The 22,783-nt window shown below is 36.9% G+C and overlaps 1 protein-coding gene across 2 annotated transcripts in view; it reads right to left on the minus strand.

Moving 5' to 3' along the window:
* Nucleotides 1-22,783, minus strand: part of CHCHD3 (coiled-coil-helix-coiled-coil-helix domain containing 3) — a 298,664-nt gene that overhangs the window by 87,290 nt on the left and 188,591 nt on the right. The window contains exons 5-6 of one of the 2 annotated variants that reach the window (XM_055284057.2): nt 14,052-14,066; nt 12,641-12,724 (exon numbers count right to left, since the gene is read on the minus strand). In XM_055284057.2, the coding sequence (XP_055140032.1) occupies nt 12,641-12,724; nt 14,052-14,066 (99 nt within the window). The remainder of the gene's footprint in view (nt 1-12,640; nt 12,725-14,051; nt 14,067-22,783) is intronic. The other variant, XM_055284058.2, reaches the window with a different exon arrangement.

Below are 22,783 nucleotides of genomic sequence, written 5' to 3' on the forward strand. Positions count from 1 at the left end.
GAGGCTGAGACAGCAGAATCCTGAACTTGGGAGGTGGAGGTTGCAGTGAGCCGAGATCGTACCACTGCACCCCAGCCTGGGTGACAGAGCGAGACGCTGTCTCAAAAAATAAATAAATAAAAATAAAGAGGGGGAGGATGAAAACGGGAGTGGAACCACATGAGACCGAAAGTGAAAATTTAATAGTCCACCACTGGTGACACAAAGGGAGAGGCCATTGGTGAGGAGGAAGACAGAGGCCTGGGTGTACCAGCTAGGAATCCCGGGTCAAGTTACTCAGTGTCTTTCAGCCTCAACAAATCAATTGGTTGCCTGGCAAAGAAATACCTTCCCCTAATGTTCTAGGGATAGAAGATGGTATTATGTTAACTCATTTCAAGCACTGCCCAGCTTATAATAATCCCTCAATACATGGTACATTTTTTTTTTTTTTGAGACAGGGTCTCGCTGTGTCACCCAGGCTGGAGTGCAGTGGCGCGATCTTGGCTCACTGCAACCTCTGCCTTCCGGGTTCAAGCGATTCGCCTGCCTCAGCCTCTCGAATAGCTGGGACTACAGGCGCGTGCCGATGGTGGATGTTTTAATGATGACGTTGATGGTACTGACACTGATATTAATATTTCTTTCCCAACAATCTTGGAACAAGGATGTACACAATGCACAGTACCCAGGGGCACTCTGTCACTTAAAACCAGCTTTTGTGATAATATATGAAGTTGGGCATTCTATTTAGGTTAAAGATTGTGGATAAAATTGATATCATCATCATCATCATTATTCACCTTCTCCCCAGTCACGTAAAAGTAATGGATAAGAACATCACTTAGACAATAATTTGATTTATTTCAGAAGTTTGCTTGAGGAGTAGTAATTATACTGATGTTTAATTTTACATAAATAAGATATGTTGTTGCATTAATAGCAGAAGTTAGCATGACTAGAGCAAAAGGACCCTTACCTAAATCTCAGAAAACTTGCAGAATAAGGTCTAACTTGAGATGAGCTGCCCACTAAGCAACCTGGAAGATGCATCTCTAGGTTACATGGACATTTTTGACGCGCTGAAAATGCCTTCATCATTCATTCAACAAATATTTGCCAAGCACCTGCTAAGTGCCAAGCACTGGTCTAGGTAATAGGGACACAGCAGGGAACAGACAAGGTCCCTGCTTTTATAGAGTTTATGCAAACACTACAAGTCACAAGGGGACAGTGTGGTGATTGTGCCATTCTCTCTGAACTCCAGTTCTAAACGTTTTCTGAAGACAAATTAAATTACAGAGCATGTGATTACTGACCATCATCAAACTTATTCTCCAGATACAAAGGCACACTTTCTACCCTATGTAAGTAAACCTTACTGCTTCCTCACAAAATAATAGCAAGTCCTATAGATTCTTTCTAGAGGGTCACAGAAACCTTGAGGCTCTGATGGAACAGAAAATGTTGATATCTCTTCCACTTGCTCCTTCAGCACCATATCTTGGTAACACTTGCGGGAAGATTTGTAAAGATCCACAGGGGTAATTTATCCAATTTAATTACCTTCCTACTTCATTTCATAAAAGGGAAGAATATTCTGGTTCAGACTTTCCATTGGTGGCATTCTACTGAAACTTGTGCCTGGTTCTTCAGGCAAGTACATACAACTCTTGGGTTAACAGGTGTGGTGCTGAATCTTGACATGGGACGATCAAGGAGAAACTCCACTACCCATTGCTCCCAATTCTGAGGAGGCTGGAATAATGCAAGCTTGAATCAATGGACACCTAAATACAAAAATGAGATACCTACTATGGGCTACAGTTTCCTCAAAGACTCTTGGAGAGGGTGAGGATTAGGAAGATAATTCAGACTGAGAAAGAACACCCCACCCCAGAGCACCGCACCTTTAGGACCCTGAGACAGCCTCTTCTCATTGGCGTATGCTTTTGGAACACGGAGCAAAGAGCGGCAATCCCAGGTGCTTTCAGGTCCTCAGAAGCCCACAGATTAGGAATTCCGTCAGTGAAATTCTATGGCTACTCTACATTTACATCCTAGGATGCAAGCTAAGAAGGACTAAAAAAAATGTAGGTACTAGCATTATTCAGGGTACAGAAATCTCAGATGATATACTGGGATAAATTCACAGATATATCTCAGAACGATTCCATGTTTTGGGTATAATGCTGAAACACATCATGCAGCATCCTCATCCTGGAGGCTCTAAGTGTACATAACTTCTGAGAAGGCCTGTAGAAAAGAAATCTGTTCAGCTTCGTGAAACCTAACATTCCTCAAAATTATTCGGCCATGGAACCCACCCCATTCCTGGACAAACACATTAATTTTAAAAAATTTATCCAAGGCTTATTATGTGCCAGGCACTATCACAGTGATCAAAGGGGAATGAGTTATGGTCTTCAAAGGAACTTACCTATTTAATGTTTATTTTCAGAAAGAACTACTTGAGGCAACCAATGTATTGGGGTCTTCATCTGATAATTTAACCTGATGGATCTCTCTAACCTACTAACTTTCCCCCCAGATCCCATGATCTTTAGATCTTGAAGGGACAAAGGTAGTAAAAAGGTAGTGTTCTTCACAAACACAGCCTCCATGGGCCCGTTGTGCCACCGTGTCAACTGAAAGCTCCGTGCCAGATACCAACGGGCTTTTGTGCCATTTGTATTCATCATTATATCTTTGAATAGAGCCTGGCTCACTGTAGGAGATTAACAAATGTGTTTTTGAATGAGTGGTGAATGCCAAGGACTACCTCTAGTCCCCAAAATTTTGATAAGAATAACCAAAGTTAAAATCCTATCTTAGTCTACACGGACAAATTGGATTTAGGTTCCCTTCATTAAATGCCGACCTTACCATGCAAACCTGCTTTATATGCCAAATTCAGATGTGGGCACTTCTTATTTGATGATATTATGAGCTAATATTATTTGCAAACGTTTTAATGACCAAATATATCTTTTTAACTGAAGCTAATGTGTTGAAACGTAATCCCTTACAGAGGCACAGCTGTCTCATGGTCTGAACATAAGGATTGAAGAGCACTTTCTAACACAAGCACTGCAATTTCCTTTAAAAAATTTAATATTCATGTACTTTAATTTTTCAGTCAGTAAAATAGGAAAATACACATTGGCTGGTCTGCCTAAATGAAGTACATTTGAAATTTATAAATAAACAAGATGTCAAGAAGCAAAACAATCACTAACTTTGAAATTGGATGTGAAGAAAATTCAAAGGATTTAGCCAATTTCAATCTCATACGCAGGAAACATAATGATTTCCTGGCTGTAATATTCCTATCAATAGCAAGAAAGGAGCTCAAAGAAAGTAAAGTGAGTAAATAATTGTTTTTCAAATAAAACAGCCTGCTGAGCCTTCCCAAAATGTACAGAATCTTTAAAACTGGAATTAATTTTCCCTCGATTTTACAATGCTTTATTTCTTACCTTGTCTTCACACATTCAAGTGGCATATCATTTTTTAAAACCATCAGGGTAAACAGAATCTAATTATTTTATTGTGTAGCCTTTCAAAAGGTAAAGGAAATGTGAAGAGTTGAGAAAGTATGCAACCCATATTGTTGGAATCTCAGCACTTACAATCATTACAAGCACTCACAAAAAAGCAATACTGGGCTTTAAAGCTGAACTGTATATTATCTCTTTCTCAGAGCCCTGGGGCTATCACTGCAAAGCACAGTAGTCCATTCTAAGCTCTGAATAAAGAAAAGGAAGAGATCATTAAATTATAATTTCCATGCACAATTGGTACAAGTATTTCCTACCAACAGGATTAATATGAAAGCAAGATCCCAGAATAAAGCTGCTCAGCAGAGAGGATGGCAGTTTAGTGTCTTGTAAATTTGATTTCACTGAAAGCCCTGACACATCATAATAGTGAAATCCTATTTACTGTAGCAAGCAGGATGGATAATGCTATTTAATACTGCTGTACTGTGTGCCATCAACTCACAGCTTTGTACTCCATGTTCTCATCTTACCTTAAGGTTAATACTTCTTGACAGCCTACATGGTAAATAGAGTCCCAAATTAAGTGCTGATCCCATGATTTGCAAATCTTTCCTCTAAAGTTAGACATAGAAAAACTGACTCCAGTTAAAGGGATCATTTTACCTGGATGCACTTTTAACAGCTCACCCTAGAAAAAAAGTAAGTCTCATATCCCTAAAGCCAGATTTGAAAACAGCTCAAGGTTACCTAAACCACATTTCCCATTCGAAATTTCAGAGAGGTTAACAGAAAAGCCAATGCATTTTGAGGATTTGTTGAATAATAAATTAAGGATAAGACCCCCATATCTACTATACTGTATTGATTTTTTTCCCCAAAGCACAAACTAGGGAAAAAAAAAAATCTTGCTTGCTACTTTTGGAATATCTGCAATAATAAACTTCCTTTAGGAAAACAGGTAAAGAGTGTAAAATGGTTCCATCTTTGCACTTAAGTTATAAATGTGTCAATTATGTTAACAAAAGATATGTTGATACTAGGCCTTATTAATTTTTCTACAGAACAATTAACATCTAAGTGCATTTACTATCACTACTTGCTGATGATAAAAAATTGAGAGTAACTCAATGTACACAATCCAAGCCACTTTAATAAAACCTCTGTTGCTTGTGACATTACAATTAAAAGTGGTATAGGCTTCTATTAACTTCAACATCCAAACCTATGGACTATAGAACCTCATCTCTGTTTGTGTAGCTCTCAGTAACTATAGAAACCACAGGGAATCTGCCCTGATCTCCACATGAATGAGGAAACCAGTACAAAATTTCCCAGTGTCAAAGGAATAGTCTATCTCTCTAGGTTGACAAGTGCAAACTAGTATAACCCACGTAGGCACATCTACCAGGAAGTTACATTTTTAACTATCATGTTAAATTTACTCTATCACATTGCAGGGCCAAAATGAGTTAACCACATCACCTGAAATCATTGGCAACTGTTTAGAAAGCACGTCATGGGGGGAAACATCAAACGGTTTCTTAATCCCATAAACCAAGTTTAAGTTATCTCCCCATCTCCAAAAAAGGACCATTTATATTTTAGTATCTCAGATGTCAGTAGTCTAATTGTGAATCCATCCTGTATTAATCCCTTGAAAAGGCTGATCCAGCTTCAGTCACTGAAATATTTTACAATGACAGACTTCGCCTGGTAGTAAAAATACATAATTTCTTCCCATAAGAAGCACTCTGGGCTGACAATAACCTGTTCTGTTGTCATTTCTCATTATTATCATTGTTGGCATTATTTTTTCGCCAAGCTTCACACAGAGGAGCACAGAAGCAAAGGTACTAATTGAGAAAGAAGAAGTCACGCAATCAAAAGCCAATTAATCATACAGATGAGCCCAACACTTTATGATGCAATAAAAGACATGTCATCTGCCATAAGTGAGAATTTTAAAAATTGCTCATTTGATGTAAGCACGACCTTAGAATTTAATTAGCAATTCTCTCCACAGGTGACAAACTAGTAATATACTTTTCTTCTTAGTGGCAATTTATTTTTCACCATTCTCTTTGTATTATCTTTTGCCCAGCTTATCTAATTCTCTCCCCCTCTTAATTCTGTGAGATTTCCTGCAGTCTGTATGCAAATTGCTGCTGAAATCCAGAGGTGTCTGAAAACTGAAAGCAATCCATGCCACACTGGCATTTATGATTCACCAGATGAGGGATTCAGGGGTGTCTACGACAAAGTTTCTGCCTTCGTGGAACTTCTACTGGATGACTGGGAAGGCAGTCATGAACAAGTTAACAAATAATGAGTAAACTAATTATAGATCTGGAAGAGTGCTTTCAAACAAATAAATAGGTTGATATGACAGTTAGAGACAGGGTTCAGAAGTCTAGTTTCTGATAGTCACTAGGAAAGCCTAAAACTTGTAAGAGAGTCAGAGACAGCTATTCAGAGGTGGGAAAGAGCATCCCAGGGAACAACAAAGGCAAAGATCCTGACATGGGAAAGAATTGTGAAGAATGGCATACACTTAGCAGATCTTCAATATGGTAAGCATATGATGAATAATAGGTAATATGTTTATAGACAAGGAGGCATCTATTTGATTATATGCCATGGAAAACTAGCCTAATAAAATAAGTCTTCCATTTTTTACATACAGCACATAGAACAATATTTTAAGTGGCCCATCTTACAAACATATCTTCATATTTAAGAATGCAAATAAATTGTAAATGCAGTGGAGGGAGGTGTAGGGAGGAGTTCTCAAAGAACAAATGCATGCCACATCACTGGGTTACTCAACATTGTATTATACCTAACTAAATTTTCTGATTTCCCTCAGCTCCTCAAGCCAAGAGGGCTTCATGCTGAGCCAAACCCCATCATTCTTAGGAAAGCCAAGAGCAAAGTGGATTCCATAGAGCAAATCAATTCAAATTCATAATTGAGAAGCTGTACACGCAAAACACATTATCAAAGAGCTCAAGTCTTCAACATGTCCTGGGGAGACAAGGCCCTTCATCCTGGAAGACCCCTGGGAGACTGTGGCTTCTGCCCTCTATGACACGATAACCACGGTCCTTCCCCTTGTTTCCCTCCCACAGGACCAACAGACTCCTGAAAAATACATGTTTTCCTGAAGAACATGCAATGATCCAGACTCTAATGAAATATCTATCAAAACACTTTGTCAAAAGTAAAAAAAAAAAAAAAAAAAAGGTTTGCTTTCTTTCCAGAAGACAGAAAGAGATAAAAAGATGGAAAGCAGTATTATCAAAGTATGAGCAAGTGAATGAAGACCTCAAGAAGAAATTTTTAAACTGCTTTAATGACTATAAATTTCTTATTTCAATGTGAAAGAAGCACAACTAGATATTAAAATAACTCAGGTATCATGCTGAATTGCTAGGTAATAAGACCTTATTCATTCTTTTTTGGTCACATTTTCCCAGGAAATGCCAAATTCTGGGGAGAAAATTATGTGTTTTTGAATGCTTAACACTTTTAGGTTATGAAGTAGCATTAATCAAATCATAACGTCAGGACGCAAAAAGTTGTATTAGAAGCTGGAAAGAGCTAACTTACCACCCAAAGAACTAACACTACAATCAGCAGGATTTACATACAGAATGAACATCTTCAAGTTAGTACTAGACAGCAGCTACATGCTTAAGCACGGAACCTGGCTCAAATCCAGATCTATCATATTTTGGCTGTATGTTCTTAGGTGAATTACTTTAAGCCTTCATCTAAACAATAGGGTGCACAGCCACACAGGGTTGTTGGTGAGTATAAAATGAGACAATCCATGCAAAGTGCCAATCATAATGTAAATGCTCAATAAATGTTATCATCAGCTATGTTAATGAGGATGCTATAAACAGTAACAAAATATTCAAAGTTAAACTTGACTTTTTCCCAGGATAGAATTAAATTTTGAATTTAAATGGTTAGTGAAAAAGATATTAAACATTTGTGTGTATTTTAAAACTATACACTAATTGCATAAACATAACTTCATAGTATAAGCTTAGAAAATCTAGGATTCATTCACTGTGCTATTTGTAGAAAATACAGAAATATGAAAGTTATGGAACCTCAAAAACAAAAAAAATAGAAAATACAGAAATAAGAAAATGAGCTCTGTGTCCTCAGGAGTGTACAAGATAAACACACATAACTAATCACAAGTATTATAAACAAAATGTGGCTATCTTAAAGAGGTATAAACTATTATGGACATATTTGCCAATTATACAACAGACAAAAATAAAGTTGGGAAAAAAATTAAAGTTGGGAAAACAACAACAAAAAAAGAATTCTCTGAGAGACCTGGAGACTACTTCTTAGAAACACTTAAGAACCTTCTCTTTGAAAGCTGTTCTCAACTTCCTTTCATCAAATCACCAACCAGGAATTAATACTATCTACGTCTCTTATACCAATAATCAGGAATTAATACTCTCTAAGTATCTTTCAATTAGGCAAAACGCCTAAATGTGATATCTCTAATGTTCACAGAGATGCCATTGATAACTTAGCAACATTTGACTATGAAATAAGGACTTCAAAATCTTTTCAAATGGCTTTGACCTTCTCTCTCAGTAAAGTGTCGCTGCTTTTGAAAACTTGTTCTAAAAAGGGTGAAATCAGTGTCCAGTTAAATTATACTTATTACTCCTAACAAGTTAGTGAAAGAAGAAAATTATCTCAGACTCCTGGATGGAGTGGCCAATATAAATACCTGGGTGGAGGGAGTTCCATTCACACACGGGAATTATCTAATTAACAAGGAGTTTATTGAAATAGATCCAAGAAGCAAATCAAGCTGTATTACAGAACTAAATGTACTTCACGTGTTTAGTGCACTTTGATTCATACTCTCAAAAGAAATTTGCATCAAGCCAATATAAATGAATAGTTCAAGTCATCAAAAAGTGATAACATGTACAATTGCTGTATTTAGTTAATCTAGTTGATGCGCAGATGGTAAGGTTATGTCAGGAATCTCCCTCAGAATGATTCTGTAAAAGACTCGTTGAAGCCACACCCCTCTCCATTAATGATACACCATCTGGTATCTACTTTATAGTTTCATCACTTCATTTAGTTAAAAGAGGAAACATAGGTGCTTATGTCCACTTTTAAACCACAGGCAACCTGGATTTCCTAGTAAGTTAGATGATTCTGCAAGTTATATTAATATTAGAATCATTATTTCTCACAATACAAATTAATGGATTCAGCATTTTTACACTGTCTAATATAAAAGTGTGTGCAGAATTCCTAATAGAAATAGTTAGACATTGTAATTTTCACTGCCATCACAATACAAAAGAAAATCCCTTTACAATCTTTTGCATTATGCCTAGAAAATACTTCATCATTTGAGACCTAAATGTCTCTCACATATTCCTGGAAGAAATCCAAAGTGACAAAATTCAACTTGGGTACTTTGAGAATGACAGTAACAAACAAAAACAGGACTGTAAAGAAATGGGCAAAAGACACAAGGAAGTTGAATAATATTAATTCTATAATTATCATTATCTTATACACAATGGAAAGTAAGCAGATATTCTTTCATGGCAACAGCTGATGTTTGTTAAGCTCTTTCCAGCTTTCAAGGGGCTTTTACACACTCATCTGATCTACCCCCAACCACCATGAAGATGAGCAAGGAACAGAGTATATCCCCATTTTGCAGATAAAGAACCAGACACCACAGGGGATTAGGTGAATTGCCTAATAGCCAGATGACAAAAGCATGCCTTCTGACTACTTGTCTAACATTCTATCACATATTACTTAATGTGGAGTTCTTGAGTATTAAGTAACAGAAGTGTATATATTCCACCTTAGCATTCTAAGCTCACTGGTGCTTCTCAGATTTCAGTTTCAACTGTAGGATGACTACTTTCCAGGCTGATCTTCAAAAAGGAAAACCATATATTCTGCCTATATATATATATATTCACAATAATTTGATCTTATCATACTGTGTCTATCTAATCTTCTACCACTTGTTCTACTTGATGCCAAAAAGCCTAACAGTTTATTTGTTGAGCAGTTGTTGGGCAGATAGTTCCATCTGCCAGAAACAAATCCTCTCAGATGCTTGAACCAATCAAATTGGTCAGTCTATGAGAAATGGGAGAATATTTTTCAGTGCCTTTTCTTGAACCTGACAATAATTAAAGGCAAGTTTATAAGGTACCTAACACAGTAAAACCTGATGGCAAAGAAAACTGTCATTGGGTGAGGAAAAGCAGGTGCCAGGTGTATCACCTAAAAAACTTTCACTCATTTAACATTTACTAACTCTGATATGGTTTGGCTCTGTGTCCACACCCAAATCTCATCTTGAATTGCAATACCCACATGTTGAGGGAGGGACCTGGTGGGAGGTAACTGGATCATGGGTGTGGTTTCCCCAGGCTGTTCTTGTGACAAGTGAGAGAGTTCTCAGATCTGATGGTTTAAAAGTAGTTTCCCCTGCACGCTCTCTCTCTCTCCTGCCAATGTGAAAAAGGTGCCTGCTTCCCTTTCACCTTCTGCCATAATTGTAAGTTTCCTGAGGCCTTCCTAGCCATGGAGAACTGTGGGTCAATTAAACTTCTTCCCTTCATAAATTACCCAGTCTCACGCAGCTCATTATAGCAGTGAGAAAACAGATTAATACAAACTCTAAGCCATGTACAATGCTCTAGGTATAGAAGTAAAACAATTAGTGGGTGAATGGTTACTCTGAGCTACACACTATTACAGGTGCTTTATGAGTATTAGCTCATTTAACAAATTAGTGAGGTAAGTACTATTAAATCATCACTTAATATATGAAACAACTGAGAGGAAAAATAAGATGCTCTACATTACACAGCAGGGAAATGCCAGGTCAGAAATTTGAATCCAAAGAATCTGACATCAGAGCCTTGTGCTCTAAATCAGAGTTCTGCCCACTACAACGAGGGAGCCAAATCAGGCCCAGTACCTGTTTTTGGTTTTACATTTTTAAATGGTTGGAAAAAAATTTAAGCAAAATTTTGTGATGTGTGAAAACCATATGAACTTCATACTTCAGGGTCCTTCAATTAGAACACAGCCACACTTATTCGTTTACAGTTGGCTTTCTCTGATTCCACATTACAAAGACAGAGTTGGGGAGCTGCACAGAAACCAAATGTGGTGTGCAAAACCTAAAATATTTACTATCCAGCCCTTTACAGGAAAAATTACTGACATTCTCTAAACCATTTCACTTTATGCCTATTCAATATCTCTACTTCAATGCCTTAAGTGTCCTAAGCTTAACATATCCATAATCAAACTCCTGATTTCCTCTACCACCAACATCCCAATCCCTATCTTAAGAATCTTCCCCTGTGGAAAAACCTTCTAGTCATAAAAGCCATAAACCTAGAGTTTATTCTTTCTTCACTCATGTTCAAAGCCATCAGCAAATCTGGTCAGCTCTACCTTTAAAATACCAAACCACATTTCATTACTTCCCCTGCCGGCACTCAGACCCACACCAGTCATCCCTTTTCTGAATTACTGCCATAATTTCTTACTAATTATCTGTTGCTTCAACTCTTGCCCAAGACAGCAGCCAGAGGGTTCATCTGTTCCCAAACCCCCCAGCCTTCCCAAACATGCCAAGTTCACGCCTGCTTCATGCTTTTGGCAATGGCTTGCTTCCCTATTACCATAGGCCTCTTCCCAAATGTCATCTCAACAGAGAGATCTTCCCTCTCTACCCAACTCCAAGCTTAAACCCCAGCCCTGGGACTCTCTTTTCCCATTTTATTCCTCCCAAAATTATCATAACCTGCCATACAATATGTATTCTGGTTTTAACTGAATTTAAGCTCCATGAAGACGGATGTTTACCTCATTTTCTTCACTAGTACATAGCTGCTGGCACAAAACCAGAGTGCTTAAGTAAATATCTGCTAAATGAATGCGAAAATGCTCCCTACATTCAAGAGGTACTCAGTTTGGTAACATATGGAGACAGCAAACACATTTAACATATACATAACTGTACTGAGTGAGGGTTAATAGTGTATTTCTTATTTTTTCCTATTTTCTTATCAAATAACATTTTCAACAAATAAAATTTTGAGGGTTTCATTCAAAAGAAAGAGAGAGCTCACTCTGCAACCTCATGGTCTATGTATGAAAGTAATCTAGATAACCAATCTACTTTATTGGAAAGGGCACTGATAAAGTGCTCAAACTCCTATTCTTAAACTCACTGCCTTCTTTTGTCCATCTCTGTCCAATTCTAGACCCATGCTGACTTGATGCCCTATCTCTTTTCCTTCTCCTAACTCATGTTTAACTTCTACTATTCAGCTCCTATCTACCTCTCCTGAAGGAGACATTCATTTCTTAACTACAAATGCAGTGAAACTGAGTTTTCAGAAAGAAGATAGATCCTGCCAGGTGCAGTGGCTCATGCCTGTAATCCTAGCACTTTAGGAGGCTGAGGGAAGCAGATGACTTGAGGCCAGGAGTTTGAGACCAGCATGGCCAACATGGTGAAACCCTATCTCTAATAAAAATACAAAAATTAGCCAGGCATGGTGGTGCACGCCTGTAATTCCAGCTACTCAGGAGGCTAAGGCATGAGAATCGCTTGAACCCGGTAGGTGGAGGTTGCAGTGAACCAAGATCACGCCACTACACTCCAGTATGGGCGACAGAGTGAGAGTCCATCTCAAAAAGAAAAAAGCAAAAAAAGAAAAGATAAAAGAAGATAAATATATCCTTTAAAACACTACCATTTTTAAGAATGTACTAAAGTTTAGTCAATGTTTGGGGGAGGTAAGAATGGCAGTGTACTGTCTGACCTGGAGGCAATGTAGATTCTAAACATATAAGAAAAGTATTTGTGGTAGGTCCCAAGTGGTAAAATGCATCAGTGAACAAATAACGCAACCATTCCAAAGTGACCAAAGAAAAAATGACATTGTTACAGAGGATGAACTAACTACCTGCTTTGCTTCTTCACTTCCTGGCCACTTTACAACCAGGAAAAGCAGTTGAAGTTCTAATTTATTAATTTTTAAATAAATATACAAGAAAGCAGCAGATGTAGTAATAGAATCAATGACAAAAAATAGTCATACCCTCTCCTCCAGTCTAGCCAGCTGTTCTTTGTAGAATGCATCCTGCTTCTTTAGCACTCGGTCTTTCTCTTCCAGCTGCCTAGCCTAAAAAAAGAAATGAGGAATATACTATATCAAGAAAAAGCAGCAACAGCAAAGCAAAAGTCAAGAATAAATTGCATTAGAAATAAGAATACAAATCTGAAGATTTTTGCAATCTATTAGGTCTCTGCCATAGAAAAACATTAAGATGATGATTGCTGTATTTAAATGTAAAGAATAAGTCCACATTGTATTTTTTTTCCACTGTAACAGCTGTGTCCTATTTTGTCCAAATATATTTGGAAACATCAGAATACAGCACATAACAGACTCTTATTTAACTTCCCTATCAAAGAGTAATTTCAAGGATTAGTATTTTGTACAACGGAACTTTAATTTTATCCTGGGCATAAGATACATGGCTCTTTTTTGAACAAAAAAGTAATGCCTAAATAACATTTTGTACATAAATCTTGTGTTTAAGAACAGTTAATTACCTGCAAATAAATACATACATTGTTCTATTTCCCTTTATGTAAAGAATTAATTGTTATGGAAGAGTGGAAACAAAAACTACTATAATTGTTTATTTCAATAATTCAAAATAATCATAATAAATAACAATATTTAAGAGTAATTTTTAAAGTTTTAGTTATTGGACTTTCAATTTACAAGATTTTTTATAAAAAAATGCATTTCTTAAACTAATGTTGGTATCTTCAATATTATGTTTAATTCACCTTTATCTCTGAGGGATGAGACTTTCCTATATCACTCTGAGTTAGATTTTGTTTTCAACATATTTTTTGCTCAGTGAATGCTGAATATATGCCTGACTACAACTTATAAGAAAGTGTGTGTGTGTGTATATATATATGTGTATATATAAATATACATATTATATTATAATATGTATATTATAATATATAATATGATTAATATATTATATAATATATAATATACATATTATACACATATATTACATATTATATATACACATATACATATATGTGTATATATTAAAAGATACACACAAAAATATATATCTATATATAGTGTGTGTGTATATGTGTATATATACACATATATACACATATACACACACACTATATATAGATATATTTTTGTGTGTATCTTTTAATATATATAAACAAAGCATATATATTACTTTTAATATGTAAAGTGTATATTTTTTTTAATTGTATGCATCCAGCTATCCATTAACAAGTATATAGTTAGGCATTCCCATCCTTGTGCTATTTCACCAAAATTCTTTTGCTAAATGATCAAGTATTGCCTGTCTCAGATGTCAAGGTGCCTGTCTACTCAACTATCTGCTTAGTTTAGGTGAACTACTTGCACATTTATAGGTTATTGTTTTGCTACTTACTTTGTCTTCAATATCCTGCAGCATGTTAAAAATAAACAGTTATTTAAAAACGTTAAGTACTGTTTTTTCCTAATTTCACACACACAAAAAATCTGATGGATAATATTTAAAATGCAAGCCAAAGAAGGTACTGGGGAAAAAATAAAAAGGAAATGCTTAACTTGATACACATTTTAATGTCACTATGCTGTTACAGTTTGAATAGAAGATTCCAATGAAAAGTACATGCTGCTTGGAAGCATATGACTAAATAAAAACAAATACAATGTTAAGATTAGATTAAAGTACATTCATATACAGGTATATAATCTATGGCTCCCTGGTACAACACAGTAAAAATTTTATTAGACTGTTAGGAATATGAAACAAAAAGTAAATGAATTTCAAACCTAATATACATGACTACATAATCTAAAGAGAAAAGACCTCTCTAAATTCAACATAAAAACCCAAAATATAAATAAAGTAAATGAAAAAGAATAGACTCATAAGAAACTCCATGAAACAAAAGCAGTATAAAATCAAAAGAAGAAGCAAGTAATAAAAAGAGGAAAAGAAATCCCAACATGTAACTGGGAGAGTTAATGTTATTAACATATAGAGCACTGAAAAAAGAAGCCTCATCCCCCACTCCTCTCCCCACCAAAAAACAACAAAAGAAATATACACAAATAATATAAACTAGAAATTAACACACAAAAAATACAAATAATAAACACATGAAAAAAAAGCTAACCCCACCGCAAATCAGATAATACCAATTAAGGTAATATGATGTCATTATTCATCTACCAATTAACAAAAATGTAAATTAAAAATACTCAATATTGGCAAGGATGTAAGAAAACAGGCTCTCCTATACACTGCTGGTCAGAATATAAATTGGTATAACCATTTTATAAATCAAATGGATAAAATTAACAAGTCTTTAAAATGTACATATGCACTGAGATCTAAAAACTCTACTTATGGTACTTTTCTTAAGTACTATATGCAAAGATGTTCATTATAGGGTTGTTTAAACTTCATTACAAGGTTGTTTAGAATTGCAGAGAAACAAAAACAAACCAATCCAATGGCTAAATGAAATATGTACTCAAAGTACACAACTTAAAAAAGAAAAAAGCTATATAAACCAAAAGGTAGTATAACCTCTTTTTTTGTAGGAAGACGAAGAGAAAAAACAAAAACAAAAACAAAAAAACCAGAAGGATATTTTACAAAATGTCAACAGAGGTTACAGCAGACTGGTAGACTTATGGGCGGTATCTATTTTCTTATTTTTGCTTCTTTATATGTTCAGAATTAAAAACAAACATACTTTATAGTCAAGGGGCAAAAGGAAGAAATTTTTTAAGGTGAGGAAATGAATATGTTTCGTGATTGTGGTGGTGGTTGTATAATTACATGCACTTGTCAAAACTCATAGAACTGTATATCAGAAAGAATGAATTTAACTACATAAATTTTAAAAATTAATATAAATTAAGCATACTAAAATTTATAACAATAACTATAAATGTGTGGATGTGTGTATAAATCATTATTATCATTAATCTTCTTATGTGGCCAATTTCATTTCCAGGCATTCAATCCTAGCAAATATTAAAATATAAGAGTATTTACATCTAAGAAAATGCAACCAGCATTATTTAAAGCAACAACTAAGAGTGAACAATAGATGTTTGGGTAAATAAGATATAATCTGACAATAGGATATTGATTATAAAGATTTTGATCCAGCCATATAATCAAACAGTAAGAGTCCTTGAAAGCTGACATCTTAAAATAAAATTAATTTTTTAAAACTCAAAATATTAAGTGACAAAAAAAAAACACGTCATAAAATAGCGTGTGCCCTAAGTTCCTAATTTTGCATGAGAAATGGGGGAGGGAGGAGCAGAAGGGAGGGACAGAGAAGGTTGAGTACTTGTTTATACTGACATGGAAAAAAGTGTAAAGTATGGTAAGATGTTATAGTAGTTATGATATATATAGTAGGATATATTATTTGGACTGTTTCTTATTTCCTATAATGAACAGTTATTACTTCTGTAATCAGAAAAAAATCTTTTAAACATCAATATTACATATGTTTACACTTGACTATGAGATGGAAATGTAGCATTGAGGGCATCTAAAAGAGTGAACTATTAAATAATTATATTAACAATTCAAAAAATTTAACAACTTGAACAGTTATAGATAGCATGGAAACTGTATTACCTACTAAATCCTGAATGTATCAGCACCTGGTTTTCTCCCCCATTCAATGTATGGCATTATCTACCCTGGCTATTAAAACACTCATACTAGGTAATGTTCCTTTTGTTCATACAGTGAGATTTTTTTAAGTGCAAATAAATCATAATGGATATTCCATTATCATTATTTAGAAAACACTAAGAGAATTCAACACTTGAGGCTGCTGAGGATACCACATCAATCAACAAATTTAATTTTGAAGAGCTGATTACAACCTAAAGGATGTACAGATATATGCTCACTCACTTTTCTAAGATATGACCCTTGAAAAAGTTTAAAATAACATGTCCAAAGCTCAGATGTGTACACTAAAGACCAAAGAGGGGAATATTTCCTAAGACCCAACACCACCAAGTTATAGGCCAGCAGCACACATCTTTCCCTGGACTGCAAACAGAATCAATAGTTTGAGATCCACTGGGAAGAATAACAAAGTAAGAAACATGGCCACAACACTTTAATAGCACATTGCTTTCAAACAGTTAATATGATGCTAGGAGAAAAAGTCACACGATATGAATCCTGAAACTTAAATAAGCCTAGAATACACTGACTAAGCTAATAGCTGCTGAGGATGGAGAGTCACATTCAACTTTAAAAAAGTAGTAAACCTACCGCAAGAAAATAAAACTCTGTAGAGCTCTCTAACAGAGAATCATTGTAAATGAACAAATAAAAACAAAGAGGATTACAACATTATTTATTGATATAGAAACATATCTTGGGAAAAAATAATATAAAACATTTTTCCCCATCTACTATTTGCTATTCCTAGAAGAAATATGTATTGAATAGATTTCAGATCTTGCCAGATTTAGAATAACGTGACTGGGCTTGAAAATGTGACACAATGTACTTAAGTGGATCATTATGGAAAACTAGAATATCCTATAATGCAAGAGAAACAAAGAAAATATGGAAATCAAGTTTAAGGAACCCAACACAAACATTTTGATGTCTTAACTTGGTGTTGATAGCTAGATTAAAAGTGAAGTTCGTATGTTTACTTCCTTAAAGACTTGTCTCTTTTCAGAATGGACTTGAAGGGGCTTTACAACAAAGGGTATAATAAAGTTTATACAAGAGAAAACTGGGATTATGAATATAACATACTGTGCTGATAGAAACTTTACCTTCCCATGAATAGTCCAGGCTAAATCTTCATAGCACAAACTTGTCGGCATTACTACGCCCTTTTAGCCCTGGTTGCTCCTGGGGACTCAGGTGTGGCACCAACTGCATGGCATTGGGAACTTGGTGACATCACAATCACTTAGCACAGATAATGTATTGTTAGTTTGTATATCAAGCACAAGGCATGTTAAGGCAAGGTTCTGTGCTATGGGAAAGCTTGTATATTTTAAATGACAAAGTTCCTTGAAATGTCAGTATTCAATTTTTAATAGCTCAGGGTAAAAAACAAAGCAGGTACCTACTCAACTTTCCATGAGATAACACTATGAAGCCAGAGATTACTGGGATTTAGAAAAGGCAACAACTCTCTTAACAACATAAACAGGACATCCCTGTAACTAACTATATATCCTTTCATTCTAAACCTTTTAACAATCTGAAGCATACATATAAAGAACTGAGAAAGATTAATCTTTCACTATAATACGGATAATCTATGGTAGGCTAAAATCTATTTTACAACTCACATAGGAAGATGAGCAAATAAGAGTAGGAAAAAGAGCTTTATTTCTTGTCAAAACTACATATGAGGTGCAATATATACGAACCTAATAAAATTATATGCTGACATAAAACAGAAAAAGAACTGAAATATCAAAGGAGGCTGAACTATAAACTTGTAAGGTAATATTGCATTTAGAAACTGTAAAACATGATCACTGTGAATATCAATTAGCCATAACAGAATAATTAAAGTAGCCATGTATTCAATTAATTGAATTCTAGACTTTAGTTAGGAGAAATTACATAGGGTTCACTGAGTCTTTACCAAGTGGCATTAATAAACAAAGAATTATACTTCCAGCACTGTTTTCCAAACCACACCAGAGGGTGACCTTCAGTAGGGTAACTCATCTAGGTGAACTTAAATGATGTCCAACCTATTATCATACTTTTCAATTACTATTTGGAGGCATAAGCATCAGCTATAAGCAGATCCCAGCTGGAAATGTTAAACTGCACTGATGTCCACAAATGCTATAACACCTAATACAAGGTGAACATAAACCAGAGAGATGAAAGATAAAAGCCCGTTCTTCCAATAGACTTCCTAATCTGAAGTCTGGAACTCAAACCCAAGCACCCAGTATTAGATCAAGGCAGCTGGTTTTGGTGTTTGTTTTGTCTTCCCCTTCTCAGAGTTTCAAGAGCCCTGATAGACATTTTAAGCTTTTTCACACTAATAACATACTGAAAACAGCCAACTGATTATGTCCTTTGCCACCTTGGGGTATGATATGGTTTGGCTCTGTGTCCACACCCAAATCTTATCTTGAACTGTAATCCCCATAATCCCCACATGTTGAGGGATGGACCAGATGGGAGGTGAATGGATCATGGGGGAGGTTCCCCCTGCTATTCTTGTGATAGTGAGTGGGTGCTCACAAGATCTGATGGTTTTATAAGCATTTGACGGTTCCTCCTTCACATGCTCTTTCACTCTCTGGCTGCCGTGTGACGAAGGTTCCTGCTTCCCCTTTGCCTTCCACCATGATTGTAAGTTTCCTGAGGCCTTCCCAGGAAGCGCAACTGTGAGTTAATTAAATCTCTTTCCTTTATAAATTACCTACTCTTGGGTAGTATCTTTATAGCAGTGTGAAAATGAAATAATACAGTTAACTGGTACCAAGGTAGTGGGGCACTGCTATAAAGATACAGAAAATGTGGAAGCAAGTTTGGAACTGGGTAATGGACAGAGGTTGGGACAATTTGGAGATCTCAGAAGACGAAAGGGAGATATGGGAAAGTTTGGAACTTCTGAGAGACTTGTTGAACGGTTTTGACCAAAATGCTGATAGTGATATGGACAATGAAGTCCAGGCTGAGGTGGTCTCAAGATAGATATGAGGAACTTACTGGAAACTGGAGCAAAGGTGACACTTGCTATGCCTTAGCAAAGACACTGGTGGCATTTTGCCCCTACCCTAGAGAACTGTGAAACTTTGAACTTGAGAGAGATGATGTGAAATTGGAACTTATTTTTAAAAGGGAAGCAGGGCATAAAAGTTTGGAAAATTGGCAGCCTGACCATGCAGTAGAAAAGAAAAACCTGTTTTTCTGGGGAGAAATTCAAGCCGGCTGCAAAGATTTGTAAGAGTAACAATGAGCTGAATGTTAATCACCAAGACAAAGGGGAAAATGTCTCCAGGGCATGTCAGTGGCCTTCACAGAAGCCCCTCCCATCATAGGCCCAGAGGCCTAGGAGGGAAAAATGGTTGCCTGGACCAGACCCAGGGCACTGCTGCTGTGTGCAGCCTTAGGACTTGGTGCCCTGAGTCCCAGCAGCTCCAGCTCTAGCCGTGGCTAAAAGGGGCCAAGGTATAGCTCAGGCCACTGCTTCAGAGGGTGAAAGCCCCAAGCCTTAGCAGCTTTCATGTGATGTTGGGCCTGCAGGCGCACAGAAGTCAAGAATTGAGGTTTGGGAACCTCCACCTAGATTTCAGAGGACGTAAGGAAAAGCCTGGATATCCAGGCAGAAGTCTGCTGCAGGGGCAAAGCCCTCATAGAGAACCTCTGCTAGGGCAGTGCAGAAGGGAAATGCAGGGTTGGAGCCCCGACACAGAGTCCCTACTGGGGCACTGCCTAGTGGACCTGTGAGAAGAGGGCCACTGTCCTCTAGATCCCAGAATGGTAGATCCACTGACAGTTTGCACAGTGTGCCTGGAAACACCACAGGGACTCAATGCCAGCCCATGAGAGCAGCATGGGGGCAGTACCCCACAAAAACACAGGGGCAAAACTATCTAAGGCCATGGGAGCCCACCTCTTGCGTAAGGGTGAACTAGACATGAGACATGGAGTCAAAGGAGATTTTAGAGCTTTAAGACTTCATGACTGCCCTGCTGGATTTCGGACTTGTGTGGGGCCTGTAGCCTCCTTATTTTGGCCAATTTCTCCTATTTGGAATGAGAGCACTTACCCAATGCTGGTACCCCCACTTTATCTTGGAAGTAACTTACTTACTTTCGATTTTACAGGCTCCTACATAGAAGGGACTTTCCTTGTCTCAAATGAGACTTTGGACTTGGACTTTTGGGTTAATGCTGGAATGAGTTTAAGACTCTGGGGGACTGTGAGGAAGGTCTGATTAATTTTGAAATGTAAAAAGAATCTTATATTTGGCAGGGGCCAGGGTGGAATGATATGGTTTGGCTCTGTGTCCCTACCCAAATTTCATCTCAAACTGTAATCTCCATAATCTCCACGTGTTGAGGGACGGACCTGGTGGGAAATGGTTGGATCATGGGGTCGGTTTCCCACGAGCAGTTCCAGTGATCAAGAGCGAGCTCTCATGAGATCTGATGGTTTTGTAAGTGTCTGAAGGTTTCTCTTTCACAGGCTCTTTCTCTCTCCTGCCGCCTTGTAAAAAAGGTGCCTGCTTCCCTTTTGCCTTCTGCTATGATTGTAAGATTCCTGAGGCCTCCTCAGCCATGTGAAATTGTGAGTCAATTAAACCTCTTTCCTTTATAAACTACCCAGTCTCGGGTATTTCTTTATAGCAGTGTGAAAATGGACTAATGCAAAAGTATATCTGCTATTCTCTTAAATAAGAACGCAGAGCCAAAAATGAATGATTTTTGAAATTAAAAAGTAAAGCCAACATTGAATAAAGAGAGGAGGTTGCTGGAGTACACAAATTTTGAATAGAAAGTGATCTGGTGGTGTTTTGCTTTAAATTATCCCAGAAGTTCTCTCATAACTTTTATGTATATCATAGTGCTTAACAAAAGAAGCAAAATGCAGTGCTGGATGAAATTAGAACCGATTTTATAAACTTTCTTCTACAGCTTGAGAGAGAGGGAACAATTGTAAACTATACATTTACTCCTCCAGTTTTCTAGTTTTATTTCATAATTTGGAAGTTATTAGCACTATGACACAGTAAGAAACTCAGTGAGGAGACAGAAGACTTGGGTGCTCACATCGACTCTTCGGAATCACCACATCACCATGCACTGACCCAGCCCTGCGCCCATGTTCCAAAACCACTCTTGGATATTACTTCCAGAGTCTTTGCCAAGTCATACCCTAGCTGCTTCTCCTACTTTTGCAGCTAATAAAACCTTTCAATATGTTTCCTATGGCACTTGTTTTTGATTTTAACTTGTATGATACATGCTTACTTCCCCACTATTCCTCTCCTTAACTGTAAACTCTCTGAGACAAGAGAAGGGCTTTTCTCCTCTCTGTCTGTATCTTTGGCTCAAGCTAGATCTGTACTTTCCACAAGGAAACGCTCAGTACACAGTAGCTGAATCAAATGAACTGCACTGAGGGCAAGAGTTGGTACGAAGTAAGTAGGTACAGCTTCTGGGAAGGAAATCTGTCCTAATGTCTATGATTTAGTTCAAACTACCACATGATATACAGTGTGATTTTATGTGTACATTATTATGTATGTACATTATTATGTAAGCTCTGAAATAGGTGCTACCAGCATGCTACTCAGGAATGCACAATCCAGGAGCAATCAGCAAGTATTCTTATTAGAAGCTCGAAAAGTAGGAGGCTACTAGAAGGGCTTCAGTCATCCATGTCCTAATCAACAGTGATGTTTTGCTAATTAGCAAAATGACTGCTGGAAATGGGATTTTATTGGTGAAAATGGTCCATTAACCAGCATGATAAATGTTAGATATGAGTTCTTATTAGTAAAATGAGAGCTATCACAAAGATATCAGAATTAGCTGCCATGTTATAAAGACACTCCTACATATGCTGCATGAACAGGTTAAAGAAATCCAATGAGGCCTCTAGCTTTTACTGTAGGAGTGGTACCTCAGAATTTATCCCTAAAAAGCTCTGTATCCAGCCATGTGTTTAAGAGGGAAAGATTCTCATCCTTGGCACTATCAACAATTTGGACCAGATAATTCTTTGTTATGGAGACAGGTCTTACATACTGTAGAACGTTTAGCAGTACTCGGGGTCTCTAATCCATACAGCCCAGCAGCACTACCCCCTACTCTTGAGTTGTGACAAGCAAAATGTCTCCAGACATTGCCAAATGTTGCCTAGGAGGCAAAATCGCCTTCTGTGGAAAACCACAGGTTTAAGAGGTGATATGGTTTGGCTGTGTTCCCACCTAAATCTCATCTTGAATTGTAGCTCCCCTAATTTCCATGTGTCATGGGAGGGACCCAGTGGGAAGTAACTGAATAATGGGGGCGGGTTTTTTCTGTGCTGTCCTCATGATAGTGAATAAGTCTCGTGAGATATGATGGTTTTATAAAGGGGAATTCCTCTGCACAAGCTCTCTTTGCCTGCCACTA

The sequence above is a fragment of the Symphalangus syndactylus genome, chromosome 6 (genome assembly GCF_028878055.3).
Source record: "Symphalangus syndactylus isolate Jambi chromosome 6, NHGRI_mSymSyn1-v2.1_pri, whole genome shotgun sequence".
In the NCBI taxonomy this organism is placed as follows: Eukaryota; Metazoa; Chordata; class Mammalia; order Primates; family Hylobatidae; genus Symphalangus; species Symphalangus syndactylus.